General features: G+C 45.1%; 1 protein-coding gene across 5 annotated transcripts in view; it reads right to left on the bottom strand.

Annotated features, from left to right (window-relative positions):
• The window catches only part of SLC2A12 (solute carrier family 2 member 12), a 37,811-nt gene that overhangs the window by 2,404 nt on the left and 16,474 nt on the right, over positions 1–18,933 (bottom strand). Inside the window, exons 3-6 of one of the 5 annotated variants that reach the window (XR_014786695.1) lie at positions 11,985–13,313; positions 11,766–11,872; positions 3,498–3,620; positions 1,507–1,639 (exon numbers count right to left, since the gene is read on the bottom strand). Coding sequence is in view for 3 of the 5 variants with exons in the window: in XM_084827577.1 (XP_084683703.1) it covers positions 1,507–1,639; positions 3,498–3,620; positions 11,985–13,313 (1,585 nt within the window). In the remaining 2 variants the exon portion in view is untranslated. Of the gene's footprint in view, positions 1–1,506; positions 1,640–3,497; positions 3,621–11,744; positions 11,887–11,984; positions 13,314–18,933 lie in introns of those variants that run through there. The other 4 variants (XM_084827577.1, XR_014786694.1, XM_084827579.1 and 1 more) reach the window with 4 other exon arrangements.

The raw sequence follows: 18,933 nt of genomic DNA on the forward strand, positions 1-18,933 counted from the left end.
AAAAATCTTTATCATACATTATAAGCATTTCTGTCCCTTTAGACAATATTAATAACAGTTGTGGGTTTGGAAACTAATTTGAGTAGTAGTGTTTGGAATGGGATATGTCCTTTGCCATACTACACTGATGGGTTAGAATACTATTCATTAAATTCAATGGAATTTGACTCACCAAATGTAAACCTGTCAGCAAAGATGGTTTGACCATCATCACCGTGAGGAGTTATATCTTATACGTCAAAAAATGAAAAGGCACACAGAATATTCAAGTATGCTTCATAACATCCTTTAGAGGTTTTAGCAGAAGATTTGAAAAGCTTCATCTGTATAAGAATGAAGATATACTAGTATACAAATTTACATGTTGTGAGTTGTAGAATTTGGCTTTCTTTTCTTTAGTTTTTTTGCAAGGAGTGCACTGGGATGAAACAGCCAATGATGGGCAGGTGAAGGTGTACTGATTTTTCAAGGACCAATTCTCAAGCTCCTGTTCTCAGGATATTCATACTATTGAATTTTTAAAAAGTATAATGTGATGTGAACTTGACTGTTTGAGTGTGTGTTTCAACACATACCTTACCCTCAAGATACACATCTCCATATGTGTCAGACAATTAATATGGGTATATTACCTGCCCAACTATATAAGACAGCCTTTCCCAACCTGGTGTCCTTCATATGTGTTGGACTGTAACTCCCATAATTCCCTGGCTGGGAATTATGGGAGTTGTAGTCCAACAAATCTGGAGGGTGCCAGCTTGGGGAAGGCTGATATAAGACGTTAGGAGAGTACATATTTTCCAATATGCTCCTTGCAAAGGCAATTGTATGAGTCTTGCATCACACAAATTGCTGTCCAGTGTACTGTTCAACCCATTTTAGGGTTTCCTTAATAGTGTACTACCTTTATATAAAATATATAAATATTTTATATAAATATAAAAATATCACAGCCCACTTTTCTTTTAAAAAAGAAAAAAGTGAACCAGTAAAATCATATGCTGTAAGTACATCTCCACTTCAACTAAAGTATAAACACCGCTATTAAACAATGCATTGATTAAAAAAAAAAAAAGGACTTCAAAAGCCTTTGTAAACCACATGTCTGGTTTTGCTTTAAAGCTCACAAAACTGAGTTGAGGAGGGCCTCAGTGAGGGATTTCATAACACTGAGGCCACAACAGAGAAGGCCCTGATTCATCACTTGTGCTTGTGATGGAGCATTTGCATATAAACAGCTGGGAATTGTGTCAGTCACCTCGAGTTTCCTTCCCTTACTGCAAAAATGTTGCATCACTTGCCCACTAGATGGCAGATTTTGCATGTTTAAGAGAATCAGAACTTCATTAAACAACTGACTCAGGGAAGCATTCAAACCATCTGTAACCTCAAGTCATAGGAAGGCTACATATGTAGTCTTTTCACATTTGAATAATCCCTTAGATATAGTGATGGGCCTGTGTTTTGTTAGCAGTGCAACTTATGCAGATATTGCTTTGTACTTACTGTTTTGCCAGTTTCATGGATATTTGCTCCAAGGAGCATCCTTTTGTTTCAGGTATAAAGACAATGACAAAAGCTAACGATGTTAGGCTCATCAGTGCATAAATGAAATATATCCACGGTAAGCCAATTAGATCTAAGGAATAATTTAAAAAAAGATGATTGGCATCAGATATTTTATGGGAAACACACTCAGGCCAGTTAGACAAGTAAGCTGAGATTGCTACAAGAACGACTATAGGTTATTTACATGTAATAAAGACACATGAGTGTTCAACAAAAGAATCGGTATGTTCAACACATTTTTATTTGCAGCTGGTGTACATGTGTGCCCACACACACAACCAGAATACTTAAGTAGGTTTAAGTTCTTCCACACACCACATTTTTCCCCATCAGGCTCTTTCTTGTAGCAATTCCAGGGACAACATTCCTATAGAAATGTATTGTGGGGAATAGCATGGATGGGGGAAACGGACAGTAACATTTCCAGGAATGGAAGTAGTTGATCATCAGAATTTCCTTTGCATGTAGAAGCTGCCAGGTTGGATACCAAATTCTGCAATTAAAAGGCCTCAAAATAACAGGGCCGGGAAGGGCTCTTTTTCTTTGGGCTGCTTCACATTACATGGGCACACTTCAGAGACCTATGGTGCCTATAACGTTTGAGGCAGAAACATGCATTCATTTTGACGCATGCTTATTACGCAAACCTGACAAAACCAAACAATCCACATTTTGGCACGGTTGCCGCTTTAGCAGGTGAACACTGGGGGTCTGTAATGTGTTCACACTAAAAATGTAACACAAGGATGTGGCCTGAGACTCTGAAGAGGCTGGCTTGAAAGTACAGCTGTGAGAGGCCTGGTCATATCTGGCTCTCTTTTAGCCTGTCCGTTGGTCAGATGATATATTTGCCAGACGTACTGGCTCTCAAGGGAGCTTAGTTCTATTTAGTTGCTTCTAAATACTGAGCCATTTCTACTTGAAGTACACCATGGTCTCTAGGCAACCTCTAAGTCACCTGCGGACAGCAGTAGAAAAGTGCGGCAAGTAGCTGTGTGTATGTAGATATATATGTATGTGTGAAATAGCACTAAGCTCCATAGAAGGGTTTGTATCCAACAGCATCTGCCCACCAGTGGAACAGACTCCATTGGCAGAGTGAATCCCCACCTTTCCCCCTGCATGCTCCCAAAATCTGCTCTGGAGGGCCCCCAACCTTCTGGAGTAGAGAAGGAGAGGATGGGGATGTCCCATTGCATGAGCATATGTCTACTTGTATGATATTGGAAATAGCCCAAGTTATCCTATTAATATTATTATTATTATTATTATATTTATATCCCGCCTTTTTCCCAATACTGGGACTCAATGCTAATGACGAAAGCAAGCACAGGTTTGATTCAGTGTAAACTAGGGATGTCAGAGAAATCTGCAACGAAACCATATGAGGTCATATTTTCATGAAACCAACCTGCGGATTCCGCAGTGGACTGGCTTCTCCCCTATCGTGTGGATTCCACAGACTTGTGGACCGGTTTTCTAACGTCCCCGAATTTTGCGCACACTTTTCTCATTGAAAAATACGCAAAAGAAAAAACCCAGCCAAAAATGCACATTTCCCCCATAGGCTAAAGCGTGAAAATGCACATTTGGGGGCATTTGCACATTCTCACATGTGCAAATTTGTGCAAATGCACATTTGCGCAAATTCAGAAACAAAAAATCCAATTCTGTCAATGACTGGACAACGGAACAAAAAACACCTGACTGTCCACAAAACCCAGATGGAACTGATTTTATGAAATCTGTGCATCCCTAGTGTAAACAGACTGTTCTTGTTCTGTGACACCCACTATGCTTGCCCTTCCCAGATTCTAGAAATTCAGTTCAGATGTTGCAACAACTGGTTTTATTTCTGCCTTTTTAGAGGATCATAATCATCAAGCAAAATGGTCAGTTATGCACATCCATAACCATACCACCCTTACCTGTTATAGTCAAAAAAGTTGATGATATTAGGAGATTAACGCCCCAGTTCACGCTAGAGGTTAGAGCAATTGCTCTTCCTCTGATTCCACCAGGAAATATTTCACTCAATACCAGCCAGGACACTGAAATTAAGAAAAAGAAGATCTAATTTAATAGTGTTCAATGTTACTTAAGAGTTATCTAGTCAAGCTTCACACACTTCTGGCCTGATCTTATGCCTCATTCCATTCAGTCTTGGGGGGTGGGGGGAGGCACCTACAGCATGGGTGCCAGAGAGTTTGTGGGAGACCTGGACAGGAGCTGCAGCACCTATGGCTCTGGCTACAGGGTAGTCACAAACCTACACACCTGCCTCTCTAGCACTGAACGTGCTTCCTGCACCTATTTCAGAACACTAAAGGAAAAACCACCACAGTGCACTGAATGTGCACCTGATGGAGAGTATCCATAGGTCTGTGGAAGAGGATAGGGTGGTATCCAATTAACCTGGCATCTGCCAGTGGAATAGGGAGGGTGTGAGTCTCCCTGCAGCCCCTCATGCACCCTCAGAATCTGCATTGGAGGGTTGGGGAGCCCTTCAAAATAGATTTGGGCAGCGCAGGGGGCAGGCAAGACAGTCCTTTTGTGCAAACAGGAGTCTGCTCATGCGACGATTTTTGCCTGCAGTCTTTGCATGCATACGATCCCACATTCCATCCCTAGTCTCTCCAGTTTAAATAGCCTCAGATAGCAGGGCTGGGAAACTTAAGTTTATTTAAAACATACAGCGATTTTTAACAAAATACATATAAAACAATTGGATTTCAAAACTAAAAGGCAGCAGTTTAAAAGCCCAGCACACAGCCATTGGTGCGGTCTGTTGAAAGACTGACAAAGATGAGTCCATACATGCTTCTCCCAGGAGAGCATTCCAAAGATACGGGGCCACCACTGAAAAGATCCTACTCTAGTGCCTGCCACTCTGAACCTGGGCAGGTTCGTACGGATGCAAGCGGTCCTTCAGATAACCTGGTCCCAAACCATTTGGGGCTTTAAAGGTCAAAACAAGCACTTTAAAATAACCACATAAATTGATAGGCAGCCAGTGCAACTGACACCATAGTGTTATATGCTCAGAATGCCTAACCATACCACATCATCCCCTGCCCACCACCACCAAATTTTATGAATATGCAAAACAGTACCATTCTATAAGGTAATAGTTATAAATGATGCATTTACATGGTTAAAGCAGTAAAATAAGCTTGGCTTTGATAAAAAAAGTAACTGTTGTATATATTTCAACTTCCTCGGAATTTCCATCATGGCAGCATCAATCCTGTACCATTTGAAGTTTCCAAATAGGGATGCTTGAGGAATTCAGGAGGGTGGACTCTGCATTTCCAAAGCAAAACTCAACTAATTTGTGGCTACCAAATTCATCTGTCGATCAAAATGTGGTCCATTCAGGAATCCACACCCCTACCGAATCCTCCAAGGTGGAGTGTCTTTAACATTTTAAATTCTTGTTTTAAACAGTTGGGGGCTGGAAATACACCTGGAAGGAAGGGATGGCACATGCTGGATCAAATGCGATGGAACGGCCTTCCTACGGGCTACACGTGAAATCAGCACAGACTGAACTGAGCCTAATTCATCCATCCCTATTTTTAAACCACCTTAAGAGACCATTCCACACAATAGTGTAGTCTGATTGTAACCAAACCATTTGCAACTGGGACCAGGTCCGCCCGGTCTCGATAGGGCTGCAGCGGATGGACCAGCTGAAGCCGGTAAAAGGCACTCCTCGCCACTGACACCTTCGGAGATAGCGCTGGGTCCAAGACAAACCCCAAACTGCATACTCGGTCTGCCAGGGCAAGTACAACCCCATCCCAAATCAGGAAAGACCCATCATTTGAGGCCCTGGAGGGCTGGTGCCAGATGAACCAATGGGCTCAGTCTAATCCAGCTTCATATGCTTGTATCATGTACCAGAGTGGCGCCGTTTCATACTTTGGACACCACATCTAGGGATGTAAAGTTTGGGGAAATTCTGACATATTGGAGGGAATTTTTTCCCCATACTTTTTCTTTTCCTGGAAAACAAACGGAAATTTGGGGCAAACTGAAATATATACAATAGTTACTTTCATTCCAAAGCCAAGCTTATTTTACTGCTGGAGGGAGCAATCCTAAGGCCACTAGTCAGCAGCTAGACAGCCATAGGATACGTCGGTTCCCGGAGAACCGACCTTCCCTCCCTCCCGCGCTGCCTTGCAGCTTGGAATGGCCCCATGCTCTACGCTCGAAAAGAGGAGCGTGGAGAGGCAAAAACATAGGGGTGTACGAAACCCCGCTTACCTTGCTCCGCTGGGATCCGTTCCTCTCCCCGGAATCCTCGACGGGGGGGAGGCGATCCATTCCTCTCCCCCCCCAGAATCCTGCCTGGCCAGCTCCACTCCGTGGCTAGGCCGCAGAGCCGCCGGCTGGTGCGGACGCAAATGTGACGTACCGGTATTTCCACCTTCCCTGCCCCAGAACGCCTCTTGGAACGTCCCGTTTTTGTAGGGATGTTAGAGAATTCCACCCCAGATCCCAGGGGGGCCGAATTCCAGTGAATTCAGCCCCCCGGAATCCATGGCGGAATGGAGCCCCCCGCCCCTCCACCCCGCGAAACGGAACCTACCTGGCTGCGGCTGCGGCTTCAGTGATGGCGGTGACGGCGGTGACGGTGGCGATTCCGGCTGCTGCCGGGCTGGTGCAGACGCAAATGGCGTCCTGAGTAGGGGACGCCATTTGTGTCCCTATGGTAGCCCGTGATAGGCTTCCCCCTCTCCACCTTCCCACGGCTAGGCAGCTGAAATCGGCTGTCTAGCAACAAATGCAGGGCGGCTGAAGCACGAAGGGGATGATCCCCTCCACACTTCTCATGCGCTGCGCTGGATAGGTGGTTGCCTCCGAGTTTGGAGGCAGCTGCCTATCCTCATAGGATTGCGCCCTTAACCATGTAAAATGCATCATTTAAAAACGTTACCCTATAGAACGGTACTATTTTGCATATTCATAACATTTACAGAACAATCCTATGTATGTTTACTCAGAAGTAAGATCCACTCTTTTTAGTGGAGCTTACAGCCCCCACCTCCTTCTGATGTTTTTATCGTCCAGCAAGGTAGGGCAATAAAGGCGCTTATGCCCCAGACTGTGGCAGGGTATCTGTGTCATAGTCTTTGGGGGGAGAGGTGACCAGAGACATGTCAAAGGGGCAGAGCATAAGCATCTCTACATTAGATCAAAGGTTACCCAGAAGAAGGCAAGCAGCAATTCATGAGCACCGAAGAGGGCTCCTCTCATGAAGATGCCAGCACCCGCTTGGTGCACAAATGCATGTTGGATCTGAGTGTTGTATATAGACTAGGGATGGAGGAGAAATTCATTCAGTTCGTATTCTTATTTTTCAGTATCTTCTTGCATTGTTAGAGCAGCAATAACCCCAAATGAAGCTTTCCTCTTGGGTGATACCAGTAGCCAGATGCCAGCTTTTTATAATAAACAACTGTAGATCTCGGGTCTCCTGCCCTCTGCTCATCAAAAGAGCCTGAACAACGCTCTCTGGCACAGTATTCAGCTTTCCATCTCCATTCAGCTAAGTAGCTACATTTCAGGGTTAGGGAAGACCAGGGATAGGAGAATCAGAGAAGCCTGCACTCATCGAGGTTATCAGAGTTCCACCCTGAAGTTCAGTCTGCCTCATTTCCACTCCTGATTGCAAGCTTTTGGTTGTTGCTGCTGTTCTTGCTGCTGGAATGGGGAAAGTATGCAGTTTAGTGCACATTTTTTAAAAGTATGCGCCATGTTGTTGCTGCTGCTGCTGTTTTTATTGTGTCTTTGCTGTTTTTATTGTGTCTTTCTCATTTTCTTAAATTCTGCATTGGTTTTTATTATGTGTTTTATTGTTGCACGCCGCCTTGGGAGGGCTCCTCCCCTGAAAGCTAGCTAAGAAATATCTTAAATTTTAAAAAAACTAAAAATGCATACTTTTAAACCATTGACTAAAGCACAACAATGCAGATTTCCCCTCAAAATGTACACTTTTGAAGTGCACATTTTTCTAAAGTATGCATCCATTTTTCAAATCAGGTCAGGACTGTGCGATCTTTGCCCAAACAGCGCACTCCCATTTGCACTTGAAGTCCACCTACTGCCCTTTATGTGCAAAACTCCAATATTTGATTTAGGGGGTCGACTAGTAATTATTGCAAAGCTTGGGTCTTGCAGTTAGCCCTGGACCATGTAGTTATCACATTATGACTTTGACAGATCCAGTGTGCATCAAGACTGTGCTTGGATGCACTGTAGTGTAATGCCTTCCTCAAGAGGCCTGTTCTGGAACACTTTAATACTGTGGCTGATCTATGAAGATAAAGCAGCTAATAGCCTCTGTGGTCTGATGAACAAACCTTGCTCTGTTTCAGGTCTTACATGCAGCTCTCTGGCTTTCTTCCTATGTGCCTCTGAGCTACATTCCGAGAAAGCCTATACGAAGTGTGCTGCTCTATGACCTTGGAGGACTACCTCCAAAACAGGCATCAGGCCAGAGCTAAAACCTCTCAACCCAAAGTCTCGATTGACTTCACTGCGTTTGGTGATAAGAGACAAAACATGTTGTGATCTCCTGAACATATACCTGAGCTGAGACCTTTCTCTGTGACCTCAGCCCTTGTCACTATAACAGGTTCAGCGGCATGGCTGCAATCTAAAATAATGTAGTGAAGAATTAACTCTGCTTCCTGACTTCACTTCTTCCTTTCATAGCAGCTTCAAGCTTGTTACAGTTTTAGAAAGTAGAGTTTAAAGTATCTGAAATTATTTCGGGGGAGGGGGGTGTTTAAATGTACACACAACAGCAGCAACAACAAAAGATTAGACAGGCTTGCAGTTTAGAAATGGGGCAGGAAAGCCTTTGCAGAAAATGAATTATTAAGGAGCGCAAAACTGGGGGACGATAAGGAACGGGATTATCCCCTACGTAATGAGGTCAGAATGTCTTGAAGAGGCGAGTGCCAAAGACATAGAATCACAGAACAGTAGGGTTGGAAGGGGCCTACAAGGCCATCGAGTGCAGCATGTGATGCATTCCCAGAGGCAAGATCAATAGATGGATGGATGAATGCGACCGAGGTATGGAAAGCTGCTCCGTGAGGAAGGGGAGCAGAAGCGACAGCCAATGAGCTGGTCAGGGGTAGAGAACGACTTCCAGTGGCAGCTGACTCAGCTGCATCTCTTGCATGCCTCTCACTGTCCCGACCAGCCAAGTCAGACGCCTCCCTTGTGTGGCTCACAGCAGTGGAGGCTGATGGCCTCGATTCCGGCGGGGCTGTGAATCCATTCCGGGTTTCAGCCAGAACTCCGCAAAATAGGTTCAGAACCTTGGATAACTCCTTCAGAGTTCTGGCTGCTTCTGAATGAAACCCGGAATGGATTCACACAGCCCGGCCGGAATCAGAGCCACCAGCCTCCACTGCCTCACAGTCCCCATTGGGGGCAGCAAGAGGCCCACGGCGGGAAACTGGTCAAGCATGGGGAGGAGCCACTCTATCCAGTGTCAGCCAAATTCCCGGCTCTGTGCGCACATGTATCCCACCGTGACCTTCACTCTGTGGTCAGAGATAACAGAATTCCCCTGCGCATTCCAGCCACCCAACGTGGTGCACGGGGAATCCTCCCTGTTATCCCCAGTCGTGGGAGAACCCACGGAGGCTCCGTGGGCTGGCTGGGGAGCATCCACCGGCTGGATTAGGTCCATGGGCCACAGGTTCCCTATCCCTGGATTAGATGTTGCAATGTGGGGTTAAGTCAATACCAGAGTGATAAAGAGTAAACCTCACTCCTCTCCCCACTGGATCACCGCCCCAGGCGTGAGGAACACATTGATCTACTCTAGCTTGGCAGGGAACTGGAGGAGACCATTTCTGCTAGAAGATCCAAACTACGTCAGAGGTAAGCATGGCCCACCAGCCTACTGCATTCCTGGCAGAGTAAGGGACATTTATTGGGCAGTTGTCCCTATTTATTACGAGGCAGATGGTAAGCTGGAAAATAACAGGCTACCATTGCCTGCGTGGCATTGCAAGGCAGTGTGGAGGGCATAGGAGCTGCCCCCAAACTGCTTACATGCAGTACCCAGTGCTGGTCTGTAGAACTGATTAAATGCAGTGGAATGTGTTTCTATTTATACTAAGACTCAACCTAGAGACGCTGAGCATCTCTACAGCAGCCTAAAATCCCACATTTAAAGTGGGGATTTCTGCTTGAGTTTTAAATACAGGCTCACGATGGACTCCCTTTACACAGGCTTCCTTCACCCCCCCCTTTTCCCCCTTATCTGAGTTTTCCATATGTTTCATTATATAGCCACTAGATGGTGCTGTGGTCTAGCTCCTCTTATTGCGAGTTTTCCTCTTTCCACGAGGGAACTCAAGCAGAACTGAAGCACTGTAATTTGATAGCTCATTATCTCCAATCTTTTAAAAAATGGAATAAAGGTCATTTAGTGCGGGAGATGCCCTGGACATTGACGACGTCATCTAAAGGACCCGCAAACATCCATGAGTGAGCAATTTCAATAGCAGGATAAAAGCTCCATGTGAAGGAGTCCTCTGCCTCTTTAGGACATTATATTTTTCTTATTTTCACAAAGAAAGCAGAATTTATCAAGTGGTTCAGAAGCGGATGGATGGATGGATAGATTGATAGATAGATATAATGACAAATTGTATCATTGTACAGGCCTGATTCATAGTAACTGAGCATTTGAGGCAGGCAACGCTACCAACACGATGCACAAGAAAAGCAAAGCCCCCATTAGTTCCTTTTCATAATGTCAAATTATGCAGAGTACGGCTGTTCTTGTTTGGTCCTCAGTTGCCTTGCTTTGAGATGGAGACTGGTACCTGCAATGCCTTACATGCATTGCTGCTCATTCCGAAAACAGGGAGATATTCCACGCATGACACATTCCACCCCTCAATTATCATGGGTCAGGCATTTCTCACAGTAATAGTGGTGTAAATGCATGGTAATCAGGGGTGTAGTGGTGGCAGGTCATGCCGGGGCTTCACTCCTGCACTTTTATTGAAGCCGGCCCCTGGCCGGGCCACAGTCTGCTAGGAGAGGAGGAGGGAGCAGAGGAAGGGAGTGCGGGCGGCTGGCAGCTGTCTCTCGTCTACCACGCAGAGCCAGCCAGACAAAGGGGGTGAGAGAGGGAGCCTGAGGGAGCTCTGCAGCCTCCTCTCGGCACTCCCTATTCTCCTCCTCAGCTCTCGGCTTCTCCGCCCGTCCCCACTCCGTGCCTGCATGCCCGGCGCTGCCCTAGTCGTCCTGCAGCACTAGCCACCTGTTCAGGGCTGCTGCTGCTGGCCACGGCAGCAGCAGGAGTGGGGGGGGAGGGTGCTGCCTCAATTGTTTACTTGTGGGGCAGGGCAGGCGGCTGGAAGAGCCCTAGAGCAGTTGCTGCTGCTGCTATTGCTTGCCGCAGCTACTCTGCCTGAAGTGCCAGGCACAGGAAGAGCAGCCAATTCCCCCTCCCCCATCCAGAGAGCAGGCTCGTCGGGCATAGGGTTAATTTACCCTCTCTTGCAGCCCGCCGTCTCTTGCTCCGAGACAGAGATATGGAGGAGCTGCCTGACGCACCTGCGCCTGAGACTGCGCTGTTGCCATCTGGTTTCAGGGAAGGATGGGAGCACCAATATAGAACTTACGGATCTTTGTAGAAGGCTAGGCTACACATTTCTCCTATTGAGGATTTATTCCCACTTGATTTTCTAAAACACTAGCCACAGTGGCATGGAAAAGTAATAAAGACAAAGGCATGTCAGGATTTTAGGAGGCAGAAGCCAAAGTGCCCCAGATTAAGCTAACAAAGACAGCACTTTGTTTTTAAGCGTACTGCAACATTGATTTATTACACTGACAATATACTATAGCAATTGCCTGAAACAGATAGCAAAGAGATGCTGGACTGAATTTAATCAACTTTAATTAGTGCAAAATAGGCCAAAAAGCCCTTCTTTTTTTATCTTACAGGAGACCTTACTCTGTCTACAAATTAGAACAGAACTCAACAGATGCCCACTTGTTTAAGACTCTTCTACAGTGTAAAAAGGCATTCACAATGATCCAGAACCCCACTGCACTTGCTATTTGCTTTAAAAAAGGAGAGAGATTTATGCAGTTGCTAACTGCGTGAATGATGTTACATCTAGTTTGGCCCAGAGTTCCCTCACCTGGTGCATCCAATAGCTTGCTGACAGGCCCACTTCCTAACAGAATGGTCACATCACATTGCCATGGAGATATGAGCAAATCTTTTGCTTGTAGGCCTTTGGCTTTCCTGTAAATTAAGGACTGTAATATTCAGTGACATCAGTGTGAGCACATTTACTTAGCAGTCAAAACAACTTACGAACAAGAGAACATGTAAAGACAATATACAAAACACTTACTTGGTCCAAGTCCAATGGAGAAGGCAGCAACGTAAACAAGCAAGCCAGCCAAAGAGAGCCATTTCAGAGCAGCTTGGACTTCCATGGCTCCTGTTGCCACCTGGGAGTCTGTTTGGCTTGCAGCAAAGGTTTTGCCTCCTGCCAAGCTTGCCCTGTTCTGCTCCTCTCTGTTAGCAGTTCCGGACTGCCACTGTGAACTTCTGCTAGGTGAAGCCATGCCAGCAAATTGCTCCTTAAGAGTTTCATTTGTGGAAGTCAGTTTTCCCACTCCATGGAACATGGGATCTTCCAAGGACTGGTTTCTACAGACAGTAGTGACATTCACGTGTATATTAAGCATCACTAATCCCATGGTGCCTAACGACACAAACATGAGGGATGAGCCAATACAGAGAAATGTCTTGCTTCCTATATGGTCCACAAATAGGGTGGCTGGGATTGTACTGATCACCTTGACCACGCCAACGCCAGTAGAGGCCAAGCTAGCGGCTTCATTGCTTTGGAACCCAACTGATCTCAAAACAGTCGATGCATAAAATAAGATGTTCGGCTGTCCTGTTGTTTGCACAAAAAACACCAGAGTAATTCCTATCAGCATCCGGGCCCTCATGTTGTCTTTCGATCGGAACAGATCCAAGAAACGGTACTGGTGTTCATCTTTCAGGGAAGACTTGATTGCAGCGAGTTCTTCAGTAGTGTCTGAAGTTGTCCTGAGCTTTCCAAGTACTTTGCTGGCAGCTTCATCAAAGCCTTTCATAACCAGGAACCGAGGACTGGGCAGAAGGAAATACAAAGCGATGGCTTGCAAGATCCCCAGTGGAATGACAAGGCCAAACATGTACTTCCAGCCATGGGAAACACTGGCAAAGGTATAGTTTGAAACATAGGCAAAAAGGATGCCCATTACAATCATAAGTTCATTCAAAGACACAAGCAGGCCTCTTCTGTGCTGTGGGGCGATCTCTGCGATATACACACATGTTGCAGTTGAAGAGAGTGAAACAGAAACCCCTATTGCAATCCGTCCTGTTATAAGCAGCCCATAGGAGGCAAAGAGTGTCAAGATCAGACTGCCCAGTACAAGTAAACAAGACGATAACATAATGGTAACTCGCCTCCCATATTTGTCTATCAGGATCCCACCAGTCAACGAAGCTAGCAAGGCACCAATGAGAAGAGCACTTACAACTATTTCTTGTTGTTGGCATGAAAGTGCTAATATGCTAGTTAGCTGAAGAAGTGCTCCAGAGATCACTCCTAGTTCATAACCCATCAGAAGGCCACTGATAGCAGCAATGGTAGATGACAGAAGAGTAAGCATTCCACAGCCTGGAATGAAAGGATAGGAAAACAATCAATTTAGTTCTGCATGTTCAGAATATTTGTACATGTATATTATAACCCAGGCAGAGGATGAGATGGCTAGATAGCATCACCGATGCAATGAATATGGACTTGAGCACGCAACGGGAGAGTGCGCAGGACAGGAAGGCCTGGCGTGCTATGGTCCATGGGGTCACGAAGAGTCAGACACGACTGAACAACTGAACAACAACAAAATTATAACCCAACATTTGCCCAAGATGCTGAAACAGACCAACAAGTTAAAAGTGACGGAGAACTCTATAAAAAGTACGACATTAAGGAGAATTAGGATGTCATCCTTTGATTTCAGAAATAGCAAACTGTTGTGTCGGAACCAGGGGACAAAGCCAGGATGAGGAAATGGAGACAATCTGGAAGTCAAGGCAGAACTACAACAGAACCTTTTGGGCCAGGAGTGGAGCCTGATAAACCTGGTGATTAGACCCACGCACATTATGGTGGGTCATGGATAGGGTCCAAGGAGCAACCTGTTGGAATCTGGTGAGTCGGATAAAGCATGATATATCTGGAAGCGGCATCAACAGCAAAAGAATGTATTTTATGGCCAGCTGTTGACTGGCTTTTCAAACAACCACCTATCACCTGGCAGAACATGGGTTTACTGATTGGAACAGTAGAATAATAGCCAGTTTGAAATATAGACAAGTATGAACAACTGTTAATGGATTGTATCCAATGTTAGTCCTATAGGTTAATGTTATGTGTAAACCCAGCCTCCCTCTATCTATCTATCTATCTATCTATCTATCTATCTATCTATCTATCAGAATCATAACAGCAAAACATCATACATTTGTTGGTATCTGATTTATACTGCAAAAGGTAATAAAATGTGTCCCTTTTTTTTTTTTTACTTTAGAAGAGAAGAGAGAGGAGGGAGAATATGAGAGCCCAAGGTTTGCACAGGCTCATTTTCATAACACTAAATCATGGTTTGGCATTACGTCCGAATGTAGCATTATTGTAGGCCACCTTGAGGCCAAATGCAAGAAGGTGGGATATAAATCCTGAAATACCATTAAAATGTCACCGTTGGATCATAGCATGGTCCATTTATATCAGTGATCACCCCTCAAAAGTGGTCTGATAGACGGCTCTGACAGGTCATGAGCAAGACATGAGCAAGACATGATGGCAATAGGCATGACTTGTTTTTTGTCCTCAGAACCTAGGTTTGGTTTAGCTATCATTATTAAAGATCATTGAAATAAATTTGCCTTAATTCTTGGTAAAGCCATCTCAACTAATTGCCATTGCCACGTCTTAGGCTGGTGAATTCCATAACTTAACTAAGCATTGTTACATAAGATCTTATTTTGTTAAGGTTCGTGTTTGGACTCTGAACTTTTACTTATCAGTAACCCCTGGCTTCTTGATTATAAATTAGGCCTATCTAACAGTATTTCTAATGGTTACACTCTCAAGAATAGAAAACAAGAACAAAAATCAAGGTGAAATATGAGACAAATGGAAAGCAAATGCCACTTTTTTCCATGTGCCAAAGTAAACTTTGCCTTCTACAGCTGCAAACATTGTTTATTATCACAAGACAGAATTCACTGCGCACATTCTGCTTCTAGCACACCCTTTTGTACTGTAGCCATTGATGGATAATTCTTGTTTATAATCCTCAGGTTCTCTCCTTTCATCAGACTAATCACGTTCCCTGCATGATACTGGCTGTTCCACAATGGATGGCCCAATGAATCAGCTCATGGTTGTGCAGCGGTTGTGAATAAAAAGGCCATGTTTCTGGAAACCTGCTTCAGCAGCAAAATTCTATTCATCCATGTAGGAGAAAAGGATGTCCTCTATTTATGGCTGAACCCTCTCCCCCACCCCCCACCTCCATCTTAGTGTACATAAATTAATTTTGCTATAGCCATACTTTAATTAAACACTGTAATGTTTAACTATTGCATCATGTTTGGGTAACTCTGTTCCACGCTGACAGTAACTGCATTGGAACCACATCAGACTTGTCTTTTTGAACAAAACAGACCTTCAGCATAATCCTATGCCTATTTCTGTATATGTAAATCACTCTCTGTTCAAAGGGGCTTACTCCCAAGTAAGTGTGCATAAGATTGCTGCCTTTAACTACTAATTTTAACCTAGCCCCTTAAATAAGTCTCTTCCCACACTCCATTTTTCTAAGCCGTAGGCTAGATTTAAGCATGATTTTACTAACATACTGCACTCAACATTATCATATCTAACGTGAAAATGCCAGATACATAAAAGCCATGCTGGATCAGTACAATGGTCCATCTAGTCTAGCATTCTGTTCACACAGTGGTCAACCAGCTGCCTGTAGAAAACCCACAAGTAGAACATATGAGTACAACAGCACCCTCCCACCCCCAGCAACTGGTATACATAGGCATACTGCTTCTGATAATGGAGGTAGCATATAGCCACCAGGACTAGTAGCCATTGAAAACCTTATCCTCCATGAATTTGCCTAATCGCCTTTTAAAACCATGCAAATTGGTGGCCATTACTACATCTTGTGGAAGTGAATTACATAGTTTGACTAAGCACTGTGCAAAGAAGTATTTCCTTTTATTTGCCCTGAATTTCCCACCAATCACCTTCATGGGATGACCCTGGGTTCTAGTATTATGAGAGAAGGAGAAAAGTGTCTCTCTACCCACCTTCTATACACCATCACTCATCGGGTGAATTAGGAGTGAAAACAGCAGACATCTGATTTCTGCATTGATACTAAGACCTGGTTCACACATAACACTAGCCCATGGTTTATTAATCCATGGTTTGTCTGGCAGATGATCAAACAAACCACAGTTTGTTTTCTCAGTCTATAGGCTGTTTGTTTTCTGTCTTTGCCTGCTCCCTCCTTGTATCCCAAATGCCCTTGGGGCACTGTAGTACTGGCATGTAGAGTGGCTGGGTTTTTTTTTACCACTCTTGCCCACCATTGCTGTAGCTTGGTGAAACAACCCATGAACCACCCACGATTCAGATTCACATATAGCAGCAACCCATGGTTTAAACAGTTACAACCCAAAAACAAACCATGGGTTGTCTGTCTCGGTTGTTTGTGGTCAATAAACCATAGTTTAGTGCAGTTTGCTTATTTATTTATTTATTATATTTATTTATATCCCGCCTTTTCCCCAGTGCTGGGACAATAAGGGACAGCTTGCTTTACACATCAAGACAACCCAGAATTCAACAACCCATGGGTTAAATAAGCCATCAGTTAGCATTATGTGAGAACAAGGTAGATCTGTGTTAGCTATCACCGATATGGGTCAGCAATAAAAATCTAAATGTAAAAAGAAACAGAGAAAGAAATGGAAATATGTTATCTGGGGGCCTGTCCTCATGGGGGATTTGCTGAGAATTGGGAGCATTTCGAGGTCGTTTGTGGCAGATGACATCATGGCCAATCTGCAGCCACACCAAATATTTCTGGTGGGAAACCTAGATTTTCGGAGACTACTTTTACTCTGTTTAATTTCTTTAATGCGTGTTCTCCATGTTTCTGGTGCTGTGTACCGCTATCTTCCACATTTACTTTGGCCTGATACCCCTGTCCAGGGGGATGTCTTTCACCTCGCCATAAGAACATAAGAACAGGGATGTTAGAGAATTCCGCCACTGATTCCATGGAATCCCCCCAGGATGGAACTTACCGGGGGCAGATGCAACGCTGGCTCCGGCGGCGGCTCCAGCTGGTCTCCTGGCCGGCTGCAGCCAGGCTGCTGCGGCCGCCATTTGCGTACTTGCAGCCGTGATAGGCTATGTAAGTATTTACGTAGCCTATCACGGCAAAGAGCACGGACGCAAATGGCGGCCGCTACGCCATTTGTGCCCCTGCTCTTTGCTGTGATAGGCTATGTAAGTATTTACGTAGCCTACCACAGTAAAGGCAGCCACGCAAATGGAGTAGCGGCTGCCATTTGCGTGGCTGCCTTTACCATGATAGGCTACGTAAGTTAAGTAGCCTATCACGGCAAAGAGCAGGGCCGCAAATGACATAGTGGCCGCCATTTGCGTCCCTGCTCTTTGCCGTGATAGGCTAGGTAAATACTTACGTAGCCTATCACGGCTGCTTGCAAGGACGCAAATGGCAGCCGCTACGACAGCCACCATTTATGGCTGCAGCAGCCCGGCCACGGCTGGAACTCCGGCTCTGGCCAGCGGCTCTGTGGAGCCGCCGCGGAGCGGAGCCAGCCTGAGGGAATTCCGGGGGGAGGGATGGAGCGCCTCCCCCCCACTGCGGATGCCCCGGCGTGGAGCCAGGTAAGGGATCCATACATCTCTACATAAGAAGAGCCACGCTGGATCAGACCAAGGGTCCATCTAATCCAGCATTCTGTTCTCACAGTGGCCAACCAGCTCCCAACTGGGAACCCACAAGCAGGGCATGAGCACAGCAGCACCCTCCCACCCATGTTCCCCAACAACTGGTGTACATAGGCTCACTGTCTCTTGTTCTGGAGGTAGTACATAGCCATCAGGACAAGTAGCCATTGATAGCCTTCTCCCCCATGTATTTGTCCAACCCCCTTTTAAAGCCATCCAAATTGGTGGCCATTACTACATCCTGTGGTAGCCAGTTCCATAGTTTAACTATGCGCTGTGTGAAGAAGTCCTTCCTTTCATCTGTCCTGAATCTCCCACCAATCAGCTTCATAGGATGACCCCGAGTATTTTAAGAGAGGGAGAAAAATGTCTCCCTATCCACATCCTCCACACCATGCACAAATTTGTACAGCTCTATCATGTCTCCCCTTACCCTCCTTTTTCCCAAGCTAAACAATCCCAGCTGTTGTAACCTTCTCTCATAGGGGAGATGCTCCAGCTCCTTGATCATTTTAGTTGCCCTTTTCTGCACTTTTTCCAGCTCTACAATATCTTTTTTTTAGGTGTGGTGACCAGAACTGGACAAAGTATCCCAAGTAGGCCGCACCATAGATTTGTATAGGGGCAGTATGATTTTGGCAGTTTTATTCTCAATTCCTTTCTAATTATGCCTAACATGGAGTTTGTCTTTTTTTTTTACAGCTGCTGCACACTGGGTTGACATCTTCATTGAGCTGTCTGTCCACCACAACCCCAAGATCTCAGCTAATAATGACTGAATAGGGCTGGTATCATATACCACAACACTATGTTAGGAAGAATTAATGAGGTGAAAACATGAAACCTCTGTGTGTGTGTGTGTGTGTGTGTGTGTGCGCGTGCGCGTGTGGGGTTAGAGAATCAGGAAGCAGCCAATGTTTTTAAAGCCTTTTCCTTTTTAGACGAAAAATTTTAATGTTTAATTGACCATTTCAGTTAGAAGCCTAGCAGAAATCTTGTTGTGTTTTTTTTTAATGGCTTTTGGGTGTTTCAGCATACTTTTGAAAAACGTAGTATGTTGGCAGTGATGCAGCAAACATATTAGCTGAAATATTCCCTCAATCCTCACACTTGCTCGGTCAGCAAATGAAGGCTTACTTGTGTACGTACCGGCACTTTGATAACTTGTGCCAGGGTTTTCCCCCTTTCTAGGATCTTGGGGCAGGATGCAAGGGTGGGGTCCGCTTGT

Source organism: Heloderma suspectum, chromosome 1 (assembly GCF_057233095.1).
Source record: "Heloderma suspectum isolate Gila_16-S chromosome 1, 16-S_ref, whole genome shotgun sequence".
Lineage (NCBI taxonomy): Eukaryota > Metazoa > Chordata > Lepidosauria > Squamata > Helodermatidae > Heloderma > Heloderma suspectum.